This window comes from Astyanax mexicanus, chromosome 21 (genome assembly GCF_023375975.1).
Source record: "Astyanax mexicanus isolate ESR-SI-001 chromosome 21, AstMex3_surface, whole genome shotgun sequence".
Classification (NCBI taxonomy): Eukaryota; Metazoa; Chordata; class Actinopteri; order Characiformes; family Acestrorhamphidae; genus Astyanax; species Astyanax mexicanus.
Window position 1 is genome coordinate 12213167 of NC_064428.1, and position 20933 is coordinate 12234099.

The 20933-nt window shown below is 38.7% G+C and overlaps 1 protein-coding gene across 2 annotated transcripts in view; it reads left to right on the top strand.

The window, feature by feature from the left end:
* Nucleotides 1-20933, top strand: part of LOC125785888 (receptor tyrosine-protein kinase erbB-4-like) — a 333803-nt gene that overhangs the window by 272186 nt on the left and 40684 nt on the right. Inside the window, exons 16-20 of one of the 2 annotated variants that reach the window (XM_049470072.1) lie at nucleotides 3056-3100; nucleotides 8813-8945; nucleotides 12767-12889; nucleotides 13998-14096; nucleotides 18719-18904. In XM_049470072.1, coding sequence (XP_049326029.1) covers nucleotides 3056-3100; nucleotides 8813-8945; nucleotides 12767-12889; nucleotides 13998-14096; nucleotides 18719-18904 — 586 coding nt within the window. The remainder of the gene's footprint in view (nucleotides 1-3055; nucleotides 3101-8812; nucleotides 8946-12766; nucleotides 12890-13997; nucleotides 14097-18718; nucleotides 18905-20933) is intronic. The other variant, XM_049470073.1, reaches the window with a different exon arrangement.

The following is a 20933-nucleotide window of genomic DNA, read 5'->3' on the forward strand; positions in this document are numbered from 1 at the left end:
GCAGTGCTATTCTAATCATAAACTTATCTTAGCAGTGCTATTCTAATCTTACATTTACATCAGCAGTGCTATTCTAATCATAAATCTACCTCAGCAGTGCTATTCCAATCATAATTGTACCTTAGCAGTGCTTTTCTAATCATACATTTTCCTCAGCAGTGCTATTGTACTATCCTAGCCCTGTACAGCTTGCTCCTTTCAGCTGAATCAGTTAAAGTGTAAAAATGAACTCTCGGTTGGCTCTCTCACACTGAGAGAAGCACTAAAATATATCGAAAAAATACACAAGATATTCTTAGGTACATCAAAAGTGCTTTTTTCCCTCTTTTTAGTTGAATATTTTAATTTTTTTTTACATCTTTGGTGCATCCCTACTAGCAATGACTTCAACTGACCTTCTCTTGTGGCTTGAAAAACTCCAGGAAACGACAGAAAAACAGTAATCAGCACGACTCACCGCTGTCCTGAGTCTCCAGTCACCGAAGTTCACTTTTCCAGAACCGCGCTGTTCTGCTTTTACCAGCAGGAGCGAAGCGAAAGATCAATCCGACATGACAATGCGACTCAACCCTCCTCACTCCTCTCCTTCTCCTCCCTTCTTCTCTATTCCTCCTTGATCTCTCTTTACTCCCCAAATCAAAGCCCTCTTCCCTGTGTTCAGTAGTGTGCCCGTTCCCTTCATCTCGGTGACGGCGTCCGTCGCCTCTGGCTGCTGTCAGACGCTGCTGATCTTCTTCTGGAACTCTCTGGAACTGTGGGGTCCAGTCAGCAAGACGGCAGTGCCTTCTGACATTGTGTCTAAACTTTATTAGAGTGACAGAGCGACTTTGAGGACGTTTTTTTTACACTCGAATCCATGAGTCCAAACCCAAGACCAATTCTGGGCTTGTTTGGTTGTTGGTTGAGCGACTCAATATTGCTGGTTGTTTTCATACACAATGAAACTGAAACACCTGTCATCATTTTAGTGTGGGAGGTTTCACGTCTAAATTGGAGCAGCCTGGTGGCCAATCTTCATTAACTGCACATTGCACCAGTAAGAGCAGTAAGAGTGTGAAGGTTCAATTAGCAGAGTAAGAGCACAGTGCTGCTCCAAATATTGCAATGCACACAACATTATGGGTGACATACCAGAGTTCAAAAGAGGACAAATTGTTGGTGCACGTCTTGCTGGAGCATCTGTGACCAAGACAGCAAGTCTTTATGATGCACCAAGAGCCACGGTATCATCAGCAGGGTAATGTCAACATACCACCAAGAAGGACCAACCACATCCAACAGGATTAACTGTGGATGCTGTAAGAGGAAGCTGTCTGAAAGGGATGTTCGGGTGTTAACCCGGATTGTATCCAAAAAACATAAAACCACGGCTGATCAAATCACAGCAGAATTCAATGTGCACCTCAACTCTCCTGTTTCCACCAGAACTGTCCGTCACCACAATAAATTATTGTGCTCTAAAACCAGGTGTTTCAGTTTCATTGTCCAACCCCTGTACGTCCAAACTGTACATCGATTGTGCAATGTACCGGATAATACCAGTCGAGCGGTGAGGAACATACAAGAGCTATTGGGACATAGGGAAGGGAAATTACGCCATTCCAAACTGAAGTGTGGAAGTGTCATGTTTATCTTTTTCTTATTTTAAATTTTAATTTATTTAATTTATTTTAATTTATTTATTATTACTTTTATTGTTTATTATTATTCTGATGTTTTATATGCATATATCTAATAACTGATGGACACAGTAATATTTCAGGATTGAAATGAGGTTTATTGTACTAACAGAAAATGTGCAATATGCATTCAACCAAAATTTGACCGGTGCAAAAGTATGGGCACCCTTATCATTTTATTGATTTGAATACTCCTAACTACTTTTTACTGACTTACTGAAGCACAAAATTGGTTTGTTAACCTCATTGAGCTTTGAACTTCATAGCCAGGTGTATCCAATCATGAGAAAAGGTATTTAAGGTGGCCAATTGCAAGTTGTTCTCCTATTTGAATCTCCTCTGAAGAGTGGCATCATGGGCTCATCAAAACAACTCTCAAATGATCTAAAAACAAAGATTGTTCAACATAGTTGTTCAGGGGAAGGATACAAAAAGTTGTCTCAGAGATTTAACCTGTCAGTTTCCACTGTGAGGAACATAGTAAGGAAATGGAAGAGCACAGGGACAGTTCTTGTTAAGCCCAGAAGTGGCAGGCCAAGAAAAATATCAGAAAGGCAGAGAAGAAGAATGGTGAGAACAGTCAAGCACAATCCACAGACCACCTCCAAAGAGCTGCAGCATCATCTTGCTGCAGATGGTGTCCCTGTGCATCTGTCAACAATACAGCACACTTTGCACAAGGCAGCGCGTACATACCATCTTCCTGATAAAAGCGGAGATAATTGCTTTAGCTAACTTTAATTAGAAACGCTCTCCTAAAAGGGGGTGCTTTTCATGGCGGGGGTGCATATTTTGGCCGGAAATGCCTCATAGAGGTTGTTACCACCCACAGTGGACAGTGCAGTGGATTGTGGGTAGTAATGTTGGTGGCTGGCAGTGTCTGGCTAAAATTGCCCACGTATCCCACAGGTCATGGGACACAATACTAGTAGGATTTAGACGGATGGCTGGACCAGAACGTTCCTGATTCAGACTCTGCAGCTCTGAAGCCTCTTTTTAGAGGGAAGGACTTCATGCCACGACTTTAATTGTGAGCTAATTGGCAATTAGTGCCCGCTAGAGCCTGGTATCATTGTAGGGAGTCCAGCTGAGAGAGATTTAATTCCCCGCCACGCGTTTTTTAATTTGCCCCGTTCTGCTGATCCGGTTCAAGTGTACTCTGCGTAAATGCTTCTCTGCTGCGGCAGAGTTTGAAAACTAAGCTGGAATTAAAATACAGTATGTTTTTTTTATCGGGGTAATAGAATAAAATAGATATTTAGCTCTTTTATGCACAAATGCACCCACATAATTGTTCATATGAAGTATATATTAAGTGAATTATCAAAAGAATAGTATATTATGTTTAACTTTAAAACTTTGTGCTCTTTTTTCAGGTGTACTGGACCCCGGATCCAAGACTGCATTGGTATGCTGGACAGGTAGGACCCCAGAGTTTTCTTTTAGTGCAATAAATAAGAAATCTTTATTTCTTTTACACCAAATTAGAAAAGTTTAAACATCCATTCCTGCATTTCAGCTCTGCAACACATTCCTAAACAAGTTGTTACAGTAAGGCGTTTACTTTAAAATCACTTTGTAATGTTGCTTTTCATTCTCACAACACTTAAAAAAAACATTTTAGCATCAATGATACCAAGCAGTGAAGTGTTTCAGATGTCATAATTGACGTCATTAGGTACAGGTCAGTCCATCACCAACACTGTTTGGAGTGTGTCGCAGGTGTTAAAGGCAGAGGCACACTGCTTCTGCTGCTGCATCTCAGCCAATCAGCTCTCCCTCCTGCCCCACCTCTAAACCCATACATCACCCAATGTCCCTCCCAAACTACCCCCTTTTTAGCCCTTTTCAAATTTGAACTGAGTCAACTAAAATCAGGGGGTTTAGTGCACCTTCAAGAGAGTAAATGAGTGAACTACAGTTAACTCCTTCTAAATTGAATGCATGCAGCTATTTAACATAAGTACTGCCAATAGAATAGGACTATCTGGAGCAGATAAGCACCATACCTAAAAGACTAAAAGACTGTGGAGCTGCGGAACTGTGTTTTCTGTGATGACTGAGCGCCATCCAGTACTAAAAATATATACCGTATTATATCACACTATACGTCGAATCGGATTTAAAGTTTTCCTTCTAATTCAGCAGGTCTTGTCGCCGGGTAGTGGTGGAGGCAATTAAGTTATGTAAAGCTAAGCTAAGTTAAGTAAACAAAACTGCAATTCTTAAAAAAAAGCATTTACTTTAAAGTCAAAGATGAATATATTAATCTCCACCGATTTCTCTTCTGAAAACTGTTTATTTGGGTGAGAAAAGCGCTTCCATTCATTTACAGTAAGCTTAGCGTTCCAGAGCTAGCGCTTTGCAAAGTTAGCGGCTAATGCTAATGCTGCTCCAGCAGTGCTAGTCAGGGTTAACAGCAGGCTACATGCTGTTAATACGCACCTCTAAACAGTGAAAGAGCTAGCGCTTAGCACTGTGGTTAGCAGCCAGTGCTAATGCTGCTCCAGAAGTGCCAGCCAGGGTTGGACACAGGCTACAGTACAGATAATACTCACCACTGAATGGCAAAAATGCTTAGCGTGGTTAGCGGCTAATGCTAATACTGCTCCTTAAAGAATTTTAAGTGCGTCTTATAGTGCGAAACATACGATAATCCAAATGCTAAATGACTTGTAGATATAAAGAAGTAAATATTAATAAATAAAAGCTTATACGTGCTAATTAGCACTATGCTAACTAGATGCCTAAGTCGTCTCTCACTGCTTTAATTGGTTAGATAGTTCAAAAATCTGTAATAGACTGATTTACGTGGATTTTAACATTGTTTAAACTAAAATTTAGAATAATAATGAATGAATTTAATGAACAGTAAAAGTCTGTATCAGATCTTCTCCTCTCTCTCTGAGTGTTGAACTTTCTGAGGGTCTGTTTTTGAATTCTGCATCATCTCCTGCATATGATTAGCTTCGCCTGTGTCCCTCAGTAAATTCCATCTTCATCTGCGCCGCTGTTTATCGATCAGCCAAATGCCACCGGTTCACCCCGGGCCTGCCCCCAGCTCTTCATCATCTTCCTGCAGAGTGTTTATGAGCATAATTCAGCTCCGCACGGAATTTACTCACCAGCCCAAACAAGCTTTATACTTAAATATATAAAAATATAATAGATGGTTTTGGAGTAAAATAAGGTCCTGTTTTAAAAATCATTACAAATTTTGCTGTGGTTCAGGTCAAACCCTGCAGATACAGTGGTGTATCATACATTATCATACATACAGCTACGGAAAATAATAAGAGAGCACTTAAAAATTATGAGTTTCTTTAAATTTTACCAAATTTAAACTATTCTGGAATATAATCAAGAGGAAGATGGATGATCACAAGCCATCAAACTGCTCAAACTGAACTGCTTGAATATTTGCACCAGGAGTAAAGCAGCATAAAGTTATCCAAAAGCAGTGTGTAAGACTGGTGGAGGAGAACATGATGCCAAGATGCATGAAAAAAACTGTGATTAAAATCCAGCGTTATTCCAACAAATGTTGATTTCTGAACTCTTAAACTTTATGAATATTAACTTTTTCTGCAAATAAATGCTCTAAATGAGAATATTTTAATTTGTAATTAGGGAGAAATGTTGTCTGTAGTTTATAGAATAAAACAACAATGTTCATTTTACTCAAACATAAACCTATAAATAGCAAAATCAGAGAAACTGATTCAGAAACTGAAGTGCTCTCTTCATTTTTTCCAGAGCTGTATATTGTTCAGATAAGCAAACATACTTTAATATCAGACAAAAATATCCTGAGTAGATATAAAAAGCAGATTTTAAAGGATGATTTCATTTGTTAATTAATAAAAAAGCAATCCAAAGCAACCTAACCCCTTTTTTTGAATCACCACTAGCCACAACCAGGTCTGAATAAAAAAATCACTTAATAAATAAAACCTGTCTGACAATATAAAGTCTGACAATATAAATTCAAGAATAGATGAGAAAAAAAAAAACTAAGTCATCGATCATCTTATCAGTTAGGTTAAAGTAAAGGTTATAAAGTCATTTTTTCTAAAGCTTTGAGACTCCAGAGAACCACAGTGATTCACTATTATTCACTAATGGAGAAAAAAGACATGGAACACTGGTGAACCTTCCCAGGAGTGACCGGCTGTTTTACCAAAATTACTCCAAAAGGGCATGAAGAACTCATCCAGGAGGTCCTCATCCACAAAAGAACCCAGAACAACATTTAAAGAACTGCAGACCCACACATTTCTGATTGTGCACCAAGTTCTTTAGGGTTACTACTCCTGGTTTTGTTCCCCTAAGAAGTGTGAAACAATTACTTATTTCCTTAAAAAAAAAACTAAAAACATTTGAATGGGCCATTATTAAGATAACAATTGCTGCAAATAAGATATCAATGGAAAAAAATCCATGAAAAACCTAAAATTTGCTTTGCTCAAAGAACCATTGTGGAACCTTTGTTTCATGTTAAATAAATGCAAATGTTTCAGTTAAGTAATAAAAACTGTATTAGATAATAGTCAATAAGCAATTAGAAATGTATAGGAAGTGAAGAGGGTTATAATTGCTAGAAAAGTGTATGTACCGATGGAAATGCTGGATGGTGCACAGCTAAAAAAAAGTTGGAGGTGGTTTCTAAGTGGCTGCTAAGGGGTGGTTGCTCTGGTGTTGCAAAGTGAATGCAAGACAGGTGCTAAATTGTATCAAGATGGTTCATATGCTAGACAGTTTAGAGTGTGTGGTATCCTAGGTGGTTCTTATGACGTTTTAGGTGGTGGTTCCTCTGGTTTGACAAGTGGTTGCTGTGGTATCCCATTTTATCGGATTGGACGTATTGATTTGTAGAACAGTTCAAGAACAGTTCTATATTTTTCCATAGTAAAAGTAATGAACTCATCATATTTGCACCATCGTATTATGAAGGTAATAAATAAATAAAAGAAGTATCTTGACTCCAGTAGTAAATCAGATTTGATTGGATGTTGGTTGGATTAGATGAATAGATGCAGACAGAAGCATGTTGGCCAGGCTTTCCAAATCCAAATTAAGCGTTTAGATTTGATTAAGTCCAATCACAGGTGATTTGCTGCCTCTGGGGGGGTTAGTTTAGGTGTAATCTGAGATAAAGTATTTAGTGAGCTCAGTGGATGAGGAGGCAGTAGGAGGAGTAAATGTGTAAGTGGTTCAGAATAATGATTTTCTCAGGGGAACAGATAAATGAGGAGCTGTATGAGCTCTATGTTATCTGATAGAGTTACGTAGATCTAGATCAGTGGTAGCTGCTGTAACTCAGTGTGTTTGATGAATAGAATATCATTGAAAAGTTACTTTATTTCAGTAATTCAGTCCAAAATGTGAAACTCATATATTATATAGATGTATTACACACAGAGTGATCTATTTTAAGTGTTTTTTTTTTTTTTTCCATTTATACCAATTGGTACTTTTGGCAGTGTGGGCAGTGTGCCAAGTCCTGCTGGAAAATGAAATCCAAACCATCACTGGTTGGTGGAAACTTCACACTAGACTTTAAGCAGTTTGGACTGTGTGTCTCTCCACTCTTCCTCCAGACTCTGATCCCTTGATTTCCTTCAAATGAAATGTAAAATTTACTGATGATCAGTGATGGTTTGGAGAGTCATGTCTGTCATCTGCTGGTGTTGATCCACTGTGTTTTATTATCAAGTCTAAAGTCAGTGCAGTTTTGTTTTTTTAGGAAATCTTACAGCACTTCATGCTTCCCTCTGCTACTGACAACTTTTATGGAGATGTGGATTTCATTTTCCAGCAGGACTTGGCACACTGCCCACACTGCTTACCAAAAGTACCAATTGGTCTTATACTATAATATTACAATTTTCTGAGACACTGAGTTTTGGGTTTTCATTGGCTGTAAGCCAAAATCTTTGACAATAAAAGAAATCTTAAGACTTAACTCTTAAAATAGATCCCTCTGTGTTTGATACATCTATATATATAATATATGAGTTTCACATTTTCAGCTGAATTACTGAAATAAATGTACTTTTTAATAATATTCTCAAACAGTTTGTAGTTTTTGTCTTAATGGCTACTTCGCTTGCGCAGATCTCCACAGCAAAGGGGACTCCACTAGCACACTGATCCTCCTACACCAGCTCTTTTTTGTTAAAGGGCGGGAATTTATATTTGAATAGATCCCATGATTAGTGTTACAAGAAATATATTTTGAATGGGTTTTGAGATTTGAGAATTATCTGATCATTATTATTAGTAATTATCGGCTCATAACTAAAGATGGTATCACATTAGAAACTGTTATATTATAACCACCACACAGTGAATGTGTTGGTATTAGAGCTTAGATTCTCTGCCCGAACCCGACCTGACCTGGGGCAGGCTCCAGATATAGTCTGAGATGTAGGTATCTGCTTTTTAATTATATTTTTATGTTTAAATAAAGCTCTAGCGTGATAATCACAATGTTGCTAAGTTACCAATTATTATTGTTAACGAAAACGAACCAAATAACGAAAACTGAAAGTGAAAAAAACATTTGTGTTAACTGAATCTGATAAAAATGATAATTAAAAGAAAAAAAAACCTAACTAACTGGAACTGTGTTGTGGGTTTATAAAACTAACTAAAACAAACTGAAATTACTGATAGAATACCCTCATTTTCATGTTCAATCTATTTATAAGCGCTGTTTTCACTCCCGGAGTTGTACAGCGGGCGGTGTTGTGCCGATTCTGTTTGCGAAGTGGGAGTCGGATTCAGCAGGGAGTCGGATTTGGCACAACAGCGGCAGCAGCGCGCGGCACCTCATGGTCCTTGGCGTTAGTTCTAGTTTAAAGCGCTCACGCTAGCTGCAAAAATACGACAGAAAACACTGAGAAACTGCAGAATTATGTATGGGACTAGAATATGAGCACGAGGAGATAAAAGAGAAACAGGAGATACAGTGTGTGAGAACCTTTACCTCATACACCAGAAGTAGCTCATACACCAGAACACGCAAATCTCTCTCTCTCTCTCTCTCTCTCTCTCTCTCGTTTGTTTCTTAGATTCATCTCTCTCTCAATTTCTCAATCAGTGTTTTTTTTTTTTAATGTTTGTTTCAGGACTCCTCTGATCGCGGCGGGGGTGATCGGGGGGATGTTCGTAGCCGTTATCGTGGCTCTGGGTTTTGCCATATATGTCCGACGCAAAAGCATCAAGAAGAAGAGAGCGCTGCGCCGCTTTCTGGAGACGGAGGTGAGAAATCAGGACTGATTTACAATTAGAATCTAAATTTAATTTAATTTAAAACAATTAAAACAGAATTCATCCCATATAGCTTGTTATAACACGGTAAACACGCAAACTACTGCCCGGTATACTCGCCTCTGAACAGCTAAAGAGCTAGCGCTGCTATAAGCGGCTAATGCTAATACTGCTTCAGCCTTAGTGCTAGAGAAACTTTACTGAAAACTCTTGTATAACTCTGTACTACAGCGGATTATAAGGCGCACTCAAATTTTTTGAAAAAATTAAAGGATTTTAGGTGCGTCTTATAGTGAGAAATATAAATATATATATTTTTTTCAGAATGAGCCTTTTAAGGGCTTTGTCACTTTTATGCAAATAAGCTGTTGATGACCATGCAATGTGTGACTTTTCTTTGTCTCTTAGCATCTAATGGTGGTTCTATGCAATTTTAATTTCTTAAAATTCTATATTCTATAATATTCTGAAGTAGATGATATGGTGCTGTAGGTGGTTGCTAGGGTTTTGCCAAGTGGTTGCTTTGGTGAATCTATTTTTTTTTTTTCTTAATATGCTGCAGTTATTGGGTGATTCATTGTTGGGTTGATCTGTAACACACAGAATAAAGCATATGATAATCCTCCAGTGTAGCAGGCTTATAAATGAGTGGGAGTAAGTGGGAGACGAGTTAAGCCCCTCCCCCCAGGGCAGGGCGGGGCAGGTGATTATAAAACATGGGCTGTCCGTGGAGGTTTGGGTAATCTAAAGGGGAGGAACGTCAGGGTTATTGACAGCTGTCAGCCGGAGGACACGCCCCCACGTCCAGAGCCTGATGCTCAATCTGATGCTTCCCAGTAGCGACATCTATTTAAACAAACCAGCGGTTTCTGAAGAGTGTGTGTGTGTGTGTGTGTGTGAGAGTGTGTGTGTGTGTGTGAGTGATTTACTGAGACAGCAGTTCTGTGCTCTGGGACTGAAGCCCAATTTCTCTCAAGTTTCCTTTCACTCACTTTAAATGGAGAAGGAAGCTCCAATAGAATCCTAAATAGACTTATACTCTTTTTAGACTTTATCTCTCTCTCTCTCTCTCTCTCTCTCTCTCTCTCTATTTTACTCTCTCTCTCTCCTCTCTTTCTCCTCTCTTGCTCTCTCACTATTTTACTCTCTCTCTCCTCTCTCGCTCTCTCTCTCTTTTACTCTCTCTTTCTATTTCTCTCTCTCTCTCTGTCGCTCTATTTCTCTTACTCTCTGTCTGTATCTCTCTACATATTTCTCTCTCTCATTCTGTCTCTGTCTTTTTATTTCTCTTACTCTCTGTCTGTATCTCTCTATATATTTCTCTCTCTCTTTCTGTCTCTCTGTCTCTATTTTGCTTACTCTCTGTCTGTATCTCTCTATATATTTCTCTCTCTCTCTTTCTGTCTCTCTGTCTCTCTATTTTGCTTACTCTCTGTCTGTCTACTCTCAGCAGATGAGTTCAAATAAAAGAAGTATATTTGATGTCTGGGTCGAATCGAGACCAGATCACGCTTTCACCAGAAGTGAACATTTGGGGCCGGACTGAGACCACTTCCACTAGTTGATCACAATCAGGTTGTTGTAAAATTGGCATCATGTTCTCCTCCACCAGTCTTACACACTGCTTTTGGATAACTTTATGCTGCTTTTACTCCTGGTGCAAAAATTAAAGCCGTTTAGTTTGGTTTGATGGCTTGTGATCATCCATCTTCCTCTTGATTATATTCCAGAATAGTTTCCATTTGGTAAAATTTAAAGAAACTCATCATTTTTAAGTTAAGTTTAAAAAGTTTTTTGGGTTTTTTTTTCCGGAGCTGTATCTTCCCTATCCGAGTTGTACAGTATTATGGGATGTACTACGTATCAAAGCCTCTCTGCACTGGAGCCGGTCTGAGTTTTGCCCTTTGCTGTTGAAAGTTGAAGAGGAGTTTTTTGGAGTTATTTTTATTCCTGCTGAAGTCAGCACCTTCACTTCAGGATGTTTTTTCGACTGCTCTGCTCACAAACCCCCCCATCAACCCCTCTCCTCACCCCCCCTCCAAATCTCTCCTCCCCTCCCAAGTAAATTTCCTCTATCTGATGAAATCCGATTACTCCTCAGATTCTGTTAGAGCCTCCTGCTGTGTGAGACTCTACAGCCGGGTAAAGCTTCCTCCCCAGAACCCCGCGCTCTGAGATCTCCCCGGAGGCGGCGTGCTGGCGCTAATGGCCTCGCCGACCTCGAGCATGCCTGCGTTCGGGTGTATTGAACGGGCGGGGCCGGGCGGGGCGGGAGGGAACGATCAGCTGTGCTTGAGGGATTGATAGATGAAGCCATTTAATTCCTTCCTGTGTGATCCGGGTTACTGCACCTGAACCAACGCTTCATTAGCCTGTGTATAGATTCCTAATGTTTCCACAGCTTTGTTTTTTATATATATATATATATATATATATATATATATATATATATATATATATATATATATATATATATATATATATATATGTGTGTGTGTGTGTGTAAGAGAGAGTGATTAATATTGATCGATAACTTTATTAGAAACGGGTTGATGCAGGTTGTGTTGGTCATGCTCTAGTGATCCATTTCTTACCACAGAGCTGAAACTGTTTTTTGTTCAGTGGTTGCTATGGGATCACAAGTGGTTGCTATGATATTTACAGTATAGGTGGTTGCTACAGTGGTATATAAGGTCATAGCTATGATATTTAGGGTGGTTGCTGTGGTGTTGCTCGGTGATTGTCAGGATAGTGCAATGAAGTATTTCTGGTGTTGCTTGCTATGACGTTGCTAAATTGGTGCTATAATGTTGCTGTGTGATAGCTATGGTATTTAAGGTGGTTGCTGTGGTGTTGCTCAATGATTGTCAGGATAGTACAATTAAAGTATTTCTGGTGTTGCTTTGGTATGATGTTGCTAAATTGTTGTCAGATTGGTTATATAATGTTGCTATGTGATAGCTATGGTATTAAAGGCGGTTGCTATGGTGTTGCTCAATGATTGTCAGGATAGTGAAATTAAGTATTTCTGGTGTTGCTTGCTATGACGTTGCTAAATTGTTGCTAGATTGGTGCTATAATGTTGCTATGTGATAGTTATTGTATTTAAGGTGGTTGCTGTGGTGTTGCTCAATGATTGTCAGGATAGTGCAATTAAGTATTTCTCATGTTGCTTGCTATGATGTTACTAAGTGATTACTATGTGGTTGCTATGGTATTTACAGTATAAGAGGTTGCTAAGGTATTTCAGGTGGTTCTTTTGGTTATTCAAATGTTTTAACTGATGGTGATCAATATGGTGGTTGCTGTGGTGTTGTGTGGTAGTTAAGTAGCTATGGTATTTAAATGGTTGAAGCACTGCTTCATGGTTGCTAGGACGTTGCTTTGGCACTACATGGTTTCTATAGTGTTCCAGCTTTGTTTCAGCCATGGTTGCTATGGTATCCAAGGGGGACGGTCTGTGGCCTGTTGCTATGATGTTGCAAAGTGGCTGCTTTGGTGTTTCAATGTCTTGTCTGGATGCTGCTAAAAGGTAATTTGCTGCTGTGGCGTTGCATAGAGGTTGCTATGGTATTTCAGGTGGTTCTAATGGTAATTTCCAAGTGGTCTTGGTGGTACATCATGTGTTTGGTTGGGTATTGCTATTCATTGCACTCTATTCATTAAATTGAGGAACATTTCTGCAAATATACCTGTTGCTATAATAAAACTGTATGTCCAAATCAAAAGCACACAATCAGTTTGTTGTAATAATATAGTAATAACAGTTCTGTTACTGTAATAACTGATCTGAGATCTGTTGTTTTGATCAGTTGGTGGAGCCTCTAACTCCCAGTGGAACGGCACCCAATCAGGCTCAGCTGAGGATCCTGAAGGAGACGGAGCTGAAGAGGGTGAAGATTCTGGGAACTGGAGCTTTCGGAACTGTGTATAAGGTAAAAAAAACTGTATATTTCATGTGTTACTTCCTCAATCTACAACCATAATTAAACAAAACATCAGCATTAGCTGGTAGATGGTGGTCTAAACTCCTCATCCAGTGGAAAACATACCTATACTGGAAAGATAAATGAAAAAAAACAACCATTGTCGTGCAGATCATGGTGGTGGATCTTGTTATGCTGGTTATGCCAGGTTCACGCTACACGATTTTAGCCCAGTTTTTCAGTCTCCGACAGTTTTTCCTTGATTTCCGACAAGAACTCTGCTTGGAGTCAAATCGATATTTGGCATGCTAGATATCTGACTCAGTCGGTGACTGGGAGTCAGGAGTAGCAGCTACCTACAAGCAATCAAGCCATGGGATTTGTTTATGGAGAGTCTAAACACTTCCTGTTTCCTGTTTTATCAGTAAATGACTGTTAAACTCACAAGTTCATGAGTTAGTCCTCTATGAATGGAGGTGAATGAAGCTAAATAATATTGATCTACTTGTTCTGAGTATTCCTTTTATTTTAGAAAGTAGAATAATATACAGTATTTTAAAACAAAAAAAGCTAATAAATTGTGTCTGTATATTACAGTACATATTATTGCTACTGTGAGCTGATTGGTTGGCGAGCTAATTTTATTAAAAAAAAACAAATCAAGGCTTATAACTGGAGTTCAAAATTATAAAAATGTATGCCTGTAGTACTACTTAAATATTTAATATAGTTTTGTGTTGAGGACATATTTCAGTATAAAACTGATCAAACATTTATAAACTCTGATTTTTTGCTCAGTTGCTTCATTTGTTTATGAACTTGTTTATGTTGGACTCACTTTAAGTGCGTATTCTCCTCTATAGAGATTCTCAGGCATGGCATCACTTGTTCTCGTTTGTGTTTAGTTCTGGTGAGTTCTTATGATAAACATGTTTCTGGAGAGCTGTGAGGCGAGTTAGTGATTTCCCATAGTGAAAAATCGTGTAATTTGTGACCCCGTGTTGCTGATTAGTTACTGACTGATGACTCAAAAAATCATGTATTGTGAAAGTGGCATAAACCATCAAAATCCTAAACTCTTAGTTTGTATCTTCCTCTTCTTCTCTTTTTTTAATAGGGTATCTGGGTTCCAGAAGGAGAGAGTGTGAAGATCCCAGTAGCCATAAAGATCCTCAACGAAACTACAGGACCAAAAGCCAACGTGGAGTTTATGGACGTAAGTATATTTAAAAAAAGCCACCCTTAGAACGGATTTTACGTCCAAAATCGCACCTTGTGTTCTCAGCTTAATTACTCAGGAATCCCTTCACATATTAACATAATCTATATATGGTTAGAAAGGGCGGAGCTTACTCTTTTTAAAAATAGTGATCAAATCCCAGTGCGGTAAACCTAAATCTACAAGAAACCCTTTGAGAAAAACACCTAAAAAAGTGAAAAAATCTCCTTCCCCAACCAATATTATTTGTTGTTTAGTCTGAGTTTTGCCATTGGCAGCTTCTTTTCCATTGGCTAATGGAACATTTTATTTACATACTGGGTGTGTCCCCCATTTTCTGACATACACTCACCATTAGTGTGTAGTCATCCCCCCCCCCCCCCCCCCCCCCAGCTACCTTACATAAACTTGTAGCGCTTATATTATTATTATCTACCTGGGCTCTGTGTTGTAGGCTGTAAGAACAAGCATCATTTTCTGAGCTGCTGCAGTAACTCTGTGTTTGCTGTGCTCTCAATACTGTTCACTCAATATTTTTTTATCTACTTTTCTATAAGTTCAGGAAAATCTACATCTATGTTTATTTGTTAAGTTCACTGTAAAAAAAAAAATTTCTTAGGTAATCGGTTACAAAAAAAGTTTTGAGTTAAGTAAACTTATTGGGTTTTACAGTGTATTCTTTTAACTCATAAACACTCTAGTCTAACTATTTTAAAAATATATATCTTATGTGTGAATATATTAAAAGTCTATACATTCAAAAATAAGTAAAAAAAAAAAATCAGGCGCTTGGTAAAATTTTGAGCAAAAAATTATCAGTTCCAGGAAAATAGAAAATATAACAATTCTGCTTCCTTTTACATTTTAAATGATTATATTTTTGAGCAGCCGTATGTCTTCTGGAGTAAAAGAGATCAGGGCATGTGACTGTCTGATGTAATTACTGTGTTATAAAACCTGAAAAAAAGAGGAACTGAGAAAAACGAAAAAACAAAAACACACCAAAACAGCCTAGAGTTCAAAGGGTTAATGGTCTTCCCACCAATTCCTGCACTAAATACAGGTTCAGAGGTGCAAAAATCTCCATTCAGGTTCGGTTCTCAGACTGAACCGAGCGTCTGGAGGACCGGACCGGGTCAGCAGGCTGGTAGAGGAAATGGAAAACGAGAACCGGCCGCAGACGGACTGGCGGGCGGGGCTTCGTTCACGCCGCCGCCGTCTGGACGCCGCTAACCTCGTGTCACGGCTGTGTAAACGCACTCCCGGTGCGCAGGGTGTAGACGCTTTTCTCCAGCTGTGTTTAGTAGTACGGAGGGAAGAGAGAGAGGGAAGACCTTGGCCTTCGAACTCACAGACTGAGAGAGAGAGAGAGAGAGAGAGAAAGAGAGAGAGAGAGAGAGAGAGCAGGTCGGCTTAATTGAAAAGTGGTGAGTGCTGCCCTCGCTTCACGGAGAGCCACGAAAAAAAGCTCTCAGAGTTTCTATAAAACAGAAATCGCCACGCTGCCTCACATACTGAGAGCCTGGATGTGAGAGGATTAGACAAAACATGGATTTTCTCTATTTTTCATGTTGTTCAACATTCGGCTGCTCTGTTTTTGTTCTGTTTTTTAACCGAAAAGTTGATTTATGAAGGTAAAAGAGGCTTTTAGCAGCTTAGGTCATAGTTAGCTATAGAAACGGGTGGAACAATAGGCTTGTATTGGGGCTACAGAGCTCATCAAGGGATGTATATCCTCATTAAAGCCAGCCAGTATTGTAGTGTCTGATTTAGCCTATATACTGTATTTGTAGAATGTGTAAAACTAACATTCAACAGAAATCGCCACACTGCCTCACATACTGAGAGCCTGGATGTGAGATGATTAGACAAAACATGGATTTTCTCTATTTTTCATGTTGTTCAACATTGAACTGGTCTGTTTTTGTCCTGTTTTTAACTGCATCTTTGATTTATGAAGGTAAAAGAGGCTTTTAGCAGCTTAGGCATAGAGTATATAAGCTGAATCAGATATTACAACACTCTGGCTGGATTTCTACACTGGCTTTAATGAGGTTCTACATCTGTTTATCAGTTTAGGAGCTTTTAAACTAGCTTGTATTGATGCTACAGAGCTCATAAACTGATAAACAGATGTAGAACCTCATTAAAGCCAGTGTAGAAATCCACTCAGAGTATCGTAGTATCTGATTCAGCTTATATACTGTATTTGTAGAATGTGTAAAACTAACATTAAACAGAAATCGCCACACTGCCTCACGTACTGAGAGCCTGGATGTGAGAGGATTAGACGAAATATGGATTTTTCTCTATTTTTCAGGTTGTTCAACATTCAGCTGCTCTGTTTTTGTTCTGTTTTTAACTGCATTTGTATTAATGAAGGTAAAAGAGGCTTTTAGCAGCTTAGGTCATGGTTAGCATTAGAAATGGAAGGATCAATAGGCTTGTATTGGAGCTACAGAGCTCATAAACTGATAAACAGATGTAGAACCTCATTAAAGCCAGAGTAGAAATCCACCCAGAGTATTGTAGTATCTGATTCAACATTCAGCTGGTCTGTTTTTGTTCTGTTTTTTAACTGCATCTTTGCTTAATGAAGGCTAAAGAGGCTTTTAGCAGCTTAGGTCATGGTTTGCATTAAAAATGGATGGGAAAATTGGCCTAGGTATTGATATCAGACCGTTTTTAACAATGATTTAGCCAATCATTAAAGCTGGTCATGTCATATGTAGATATAGACCGTCATTAAAGCCAGTGTAGAAATCCACTCAGAGTATCGTAGTATCTGATTCAGCTTATATGTATGTATTTGTAGAATGTGTAAAACTAACATTAAACAGAAATCACCACGCCGCCTCACATACTGAGAGCCTGGATGTGAGAGGATTAGACGAAACATGGATGTTCTCTATTTTTCATGTCGTTCAACATTCGGCTGGTCTGTTTTTGTTCCGTTTTTAACTGCATCTTTGATTTATGAAGGTAAAAGAGGCTTTTAGCAGCTTAGGTCATGGTTAGCAGTTTAGAAATGGAAGGATCAATAGGTTTGTATTGATGCTACAGAGCTCATAAACTGATAAACAGATGTAGAACCTCATTAAAGCCAGTGTAGAAATCCAAAGTATTGTAGTATCTGATTCAGCTTATATGCTGTATTTGTAGAATGTGTAAAACTAACATTCAACAGAAATCTTCATACTGCCTCACGCACTGAGATTAGATTGGTTTTTAGCAGCAGGTCACATTTAGCATTAGAAATGGAAGAATTTGGTATGTAACACTTGCCCTGAGGAGAACAGCTGTTTATTGTATATTGAATACACATGCTGTATATTTACACACAGTGTTCTATTTATAAGCTTCTGTATCTTCTCCAGAGACAGTTCACACACACACACACACACACACATATACACACACACTCACACACACAATGACGTACGCCAGGGTCGATCTCGCTAATGGAGGTCACCTCTACTGAGCAGCAAGGGAACACCAAACACACTCTGCCTTTTTTCCCTTTCTTTTCTCTCTCTCTCTCTCTCTTTCTCTCTTTCGTCCCCTCCGGAGTCTCATCACTAATGTTTTCTCTGGGACGTGAGACAATGGCCGTTTATGTGGTCTCACCACTAGCGGTCTAGCTCAGATCACTGAAAGCTCTTTTTGTCGTTTGGTCACTTTTCAGTTTCTTACGTCTTTTATTTTTCTTCCATATTAATTTCATTTCATGAAAGCTCATAAAATCAAGAATTATACAATTCTAGAGTAGGGTTTAAATTTGAATGGATTTTAATAGTGAGAGCTGGTGCTGGTGTTGTTGATGTTTATTTTATGAAAGGTCACGAAATTCTAGTATCAAAGTTTGTAATGAATGGATACTGACACCAGCACTGACTTAAACTTAAATAGACAGAAGGGCAGACACTTTTTTGGTAAAAAGAAAAAATAACAACAAATGGAAACACTAAATGAGCCAAGTTAATATTTCGTAACTATTCCAGCACTTTTTTTATGAGCATTTGGATTGTGTACAGAATCATTAAACAATTCTAAAAGTAAAAAATATACATGTAAATAGATTGTTGTTACATAAAAGTAGAGAGATAAAAATAAGAGAGACCAAATTGAAAAGCTCTGGAATATAATCAAGAGGAAGATGGATGATCAAAAGCCATCAAACCAAACTGAACTGCTTGAATTTTTGCACCAGGAGCAGCATAAAGTTATCCAAAAGCAGTGTGTAAGACTGGTGGAGGAGAGAGAACATGATGCCAAGATGCATAAAAAAAAAACTGTGATTAAAAACCAGGGTTATTCCACCAAATATTGATTTCTGAACTCTTAAAACTTAATGAATATGAACTTGTTTTTTGCTTTGCATTATTTGAGGTCTGAAAGCTCTGCATATTTTGCTCTAAATGTCAATATTTTTATTTGGAATATGAGAAAAAAGTTGTCTGTAGTTTATAGAGTAAAACTACAATATTAATTTTACTCAAACATAAACCTATACATAGCAAAACCTTCCTATCAGCTGCAGGCCTATGAGATTGAGCTTCTAATATATATGTGTTCACGGTTTTGAGTTGTGGCCTTGGCTTTCTCCCCCTGTCCACCAGGAGGCGCTGATCATGGCCAGCATGGAGCACCCTCACCTGGTGCGTCTGCTGGGGGTGTGTCTGAGCCCCACCATCCAGCTGGTGACCCAGCTGATGCCCCACGGCTGCCTGCTGGACTACGTCCACGAGCACAAGGACAACATCGGCTCCCAGCTGCTGCTCAACTGGTGTGTTCAGATCGCAAAGGTACGCTTCAGTGTTTTATGTGTGTTTGGATGGTTCTAGATATGTAGTTCTCAATCTTTTGGACTACATAGTATTTATGGCATCTCTTTAAACCCTAAGCTAATTATTTTGCAGTTATTACTAATACAGAAACTGTTGTGAAGAGTGGAGTTCCACAGGGTTCAATTGTAGGACCTTTAAAATTGTGAAAAGAAACTGTATAGAAAGTGTAAAAACAAGTGATTTATACTCATATTTTTTGGGATATTTAGTGCAGATTAGCTTATGTGAACAGTGTTTGGTAGTAACACAATGCATGTAATGGCATTACATAATCAGGATTCAAAAAGTAAGTCAAAAAGTGAGTAATTATATGCTGGATTGCGGTCACATTTTTTTAAAGTAGAGAGATTACTAGCAAATATTGCATAAACAGATCACTACTCTTACCATTTCTGTTTCTAACGATTTGAGAAAGAACCTGTGCATTAGTAAGATGCTGGAGTTTTTAATGTTTGATGTGACTTCTTATTTCTTTTTTAATGTTTCACACAGAGCTAGTTTAGTGCATAGACACCACTCCCAAAAGTGGGAAATCTTGAAGCTTCGGTGCTTGGTCAGACTCGAACAGCGCACACTTTGACCGGTGTTCTGTCAAGATGTGCTACCTTGTCAAATTGTGCTTCTATAGTGTATATTTAAGGTCTCTGTAAAATACAGAATCAACCGGAGATCCGATTTAAACCTATAATCTTTTATATATTATAATTTCATATTTCTGAGTTTTTTTTCTTGGCTACTGCTAAGACCTATTGTATTTCACAAAGAACAAGAAAAAGAGGATTTTAGCGGAAAGCGCCCTTTAAGGTTGCAGGTGCTCTTCCAGTATAACATCCCATAATGTAGAAGGAGCTTAAAGGAACAATGGCTGCGGGAATCCAATTTCCAAACACTGGAAAGAGTTTTCTGGAAAGTGACAAAGAGTCTTAATCTATAGCTGATCAGTGAATACACACATTTCAGTGTCCAAAATGCCTTAAATCTCTACTACACTAGTGTTGGTGGTAAATTACGTAGCTATGGTTAGAAAACCTTACTGAAGCTCATTGATTACCTGTTCAGCAGAAAAATAAAATGAGTGTGGAAATGGGACTGGGGGAGTGGTGGTGGGCAGATTTGGAGGCTGCATCCCACACAGATTATTGTGATGTTCCACACAGTTCAAATAAGAAAATACTGGCCCGAAGCTCTGCTGACTAGAGCTTCTAGGGCTTAAACTCAGCATGTTTCCTTAATTTCTGATGGCCCTATTTTATCGACCTGTAGGCGAGCTGTCAACCATGCATCATGCAGCTAGATTTAGGCCGTTTCAGTGTGTCTTTGCTATTGTAACGACAGAAAAAGTGTGTAAAAAGAGCATGAACTAATTCTCTTAATCATGTGTGTGGTTCATTTTGGGCGTAATGTGAAAAAATAAACCAATCAGTGTATCTCTTGCTCATCATTCCCTTTAAGAGCCAGGTGCGCTCTCTGACTTTGGCGGATTGCTATTTTAACAGCGCAGCTATGTGGAATTGTTTAATGCTTCTCTTGTATTCCTTGTTCATGCTGTGTATTCTGTTTATTGTTGTTGTAACACCTGCCTGTGTTGCCAAGATAGCGATGAACGCCTGACTGTTGACACCTGTCTAGGTTGTATTCAGTCAGTGGTGCACCTGTGTTTTTTCGTTGCCAAGATAAACAAGCAAAACTCCAGAAATGTGCCTGAACACACCTCATTTCATAACCAGAACACCACGCCCATCAGTGTAGATATATTCAGAAGCACTGTTGCTATTTAAATGAGGCAGGTGCAAGGAGTGAAAGGAGACTGTTGGTGGGGTGTAAGATAGCAATGAGCATCATTAACCCATATAGTGTTGAAGCACCAGTGTGTTACACCAGTGTGTTTATAATATTATAATACTGTACGTATGTTTTAGCGTATCTCTTTGCGTATCTCTAGACTAGAGTTCCCAGAGTCTAGTCTAGTAAATTTATTCATGCCTCT